General features: G+C 34.6%; 1 protein-coding gene across 1 annotated transcript; it reads left to right on the top strand.

Annotated features, from left to right (window-relative positions):
• Positions 1 to 302: 302 nt before the first annotated feature.
• Positions 303 to 1,476, top strand: LOC109592045 (uncharacterized). Its single transcript, XM_020007617.1, has 3 exons — positions 303 to 621; positions 668 to 697; positions 746 to 1,476. The coding sequence occupies exons 1-3, from the start codon at positions 303 to 305 to the stop codon at positions 1,474 to 1,476; spliced, it is 1,080 nt and encodes a 359-aa protein (XP_019863176.1).
• The last annotated feature ends 402 nt before the right edge of the window (positions 1,477 to 1,878 follow it).

Raw genomic sequence — 1,878 nt, 5'->3', positions numbered from 1 at the left:
TGCAAAATGACATGATTTTAATAGTTATGTTGGTGGACAAGAGATAAAACTGGAACAAGAATTTTCAAAGTAGACTTATGATAAAGTAAAAGAGCAATATAAACAAAAAGTCCATGCTATACTTTTTTCAATTAAAACCCTTTAATAGCATTATTCACATTTATGTTGTCTTCATAGATATGCATGCATGATGTAACTGTATAGTCATGGCTTGTGAGTTATATTCACATATGGGCGAGACTACTGGGCTACTGGTCTAGTGACAGCTAGTAAAGTGTACGTGGGCCTTCTGGTTCTGCAAAATGGCTCAATACACTGAAGAAGTTCCTGCTACTAAAGAATATGAAGTTTTAAGGAGGAAGGCTAGCAGGCTTCAACAAGCAATCAGTGATCCAATCTTGCTGTCAATTGATCTGTTTTCAAAGAATCTTGTTTCTCATTCAACTCTTCAAAAAGTGAATGTTCCTGCCACTACACCAAATGCACAAAACTATGAGATTATAGATAGCTTACTTCGAGCAGTGGCCATAGATCCCAAAAATTTTCACAAGCTCCTTCAAGTACTAGAGGATCATCCTCCACTATTGACTGTTGTAGGCAAAGAAATGAAAGAAGACTATGGTATGTAACTTAAGTTTTAATTGTCATTAATTTTTTTACTTATTAGAGTCATGCACATCACCTCAAGAGCAGAAAAGTAAATATATATTTGTAAAATAAAAAAGTTATGAAAAAAATTATTTAGAAGTAATCTCTGTTGATGGTCAAGATATGCAAAATGAGTATGATGAAATGCTTGGACGGTTAGCAGGACTAGTGCTTGATTTTCAGAAAGTAGTTGAAAAGGCAAATGTCAACATTGAAGATCTGAAGCAATTTGTCATCGTACGTTATCCTGATGAGCAGTATAGAAATGAGCTAAGGAAAGCAAGTGATATTAATGAAGTGTTTGCTATAATCCGTAGCAAATTTTGCTCTCTCTTCAATTACTCTGTTCTGCTACGAATTGCTGAGAAATTTAATCTTCCTGATGGATTTAAAGTAATAAGAGAATACAAAGTAAAGGAAGATGATTATCATAAGATATTGAGTAGCTCCTCACTTGCCAGTGAACTGCAGAGAGAAAACGAATTACTTTGTCAGAATTTATCTCATACAAAGAAAATCATTATTAAGTTACGGGGATGGTCACGACCACCAGCACCAACAGTTGCTGAGTTTCAGGAAGTTATCAAAAATGTTTTTGCTGACCTTGGAGACTTGCTTCATATCCTTAAAGTTGAGTCTGGTTCGATAATTGTTACAATGTGTACTCCTGAACGAGTGACGGGAGCACTAATAGCTCTGGCAAAGAGGAAAATAGCATATCTTAAGGATATTGGAGTGAGCTCATTAACAATTGGAGACACTTTAATCATAAATAACATTGAAGATACAGAAGAGGTATACAGCATTTTAAATTATTATTGTAATTAATAATTAATATTATATATAGTTATCACACAACGTCATTCAGCAAGACAAGATCTCTTCCTCCAGTCCTAATAAGGTAGTGCCGGAAGATGTGAATAGTTTTACTATCAGTTTATATTGCATTTATAGGAGGAAAATACTTCAGATCAACTGCCAAGTAAGTGTATAATTGTAAATTTTAGCATTATAATATTATTTATTACATATAATTTTACTATTATATACAGGCTCATCAGTTACTGGTACTGAATCTGAATCAAGCCGTCCATCAAGACAAGCTGGAGCGGATGATGCAGGAGATGATACTGATCAAGGAAGAGGAAGTGATTCAGCTACTCCAATGGTTAGCCCAACATGGCGTCATCATCCTTTCACACCAAGAGAAGTAATGATTATTGGATCATT

Source organism: Amphimedon queenslandica, unplaced genomic scaffold, assembly GCF_000090795.2.
Source record: "Amphimedon queenslandica unplaced genomic scaffold, v1.1 AMPQUscaffold_6460_Cont21581, whole genome shotgun sequence".
NCBI lineage: Eukaryota > Metazoa > Porifera > Demospongiae > Haplosclerida > Niphatidae > Amphimedon > Amphimedon queenslandica.
This window is presented reverse-complemented; position numbering and strand designations above follow the sequence as displayed.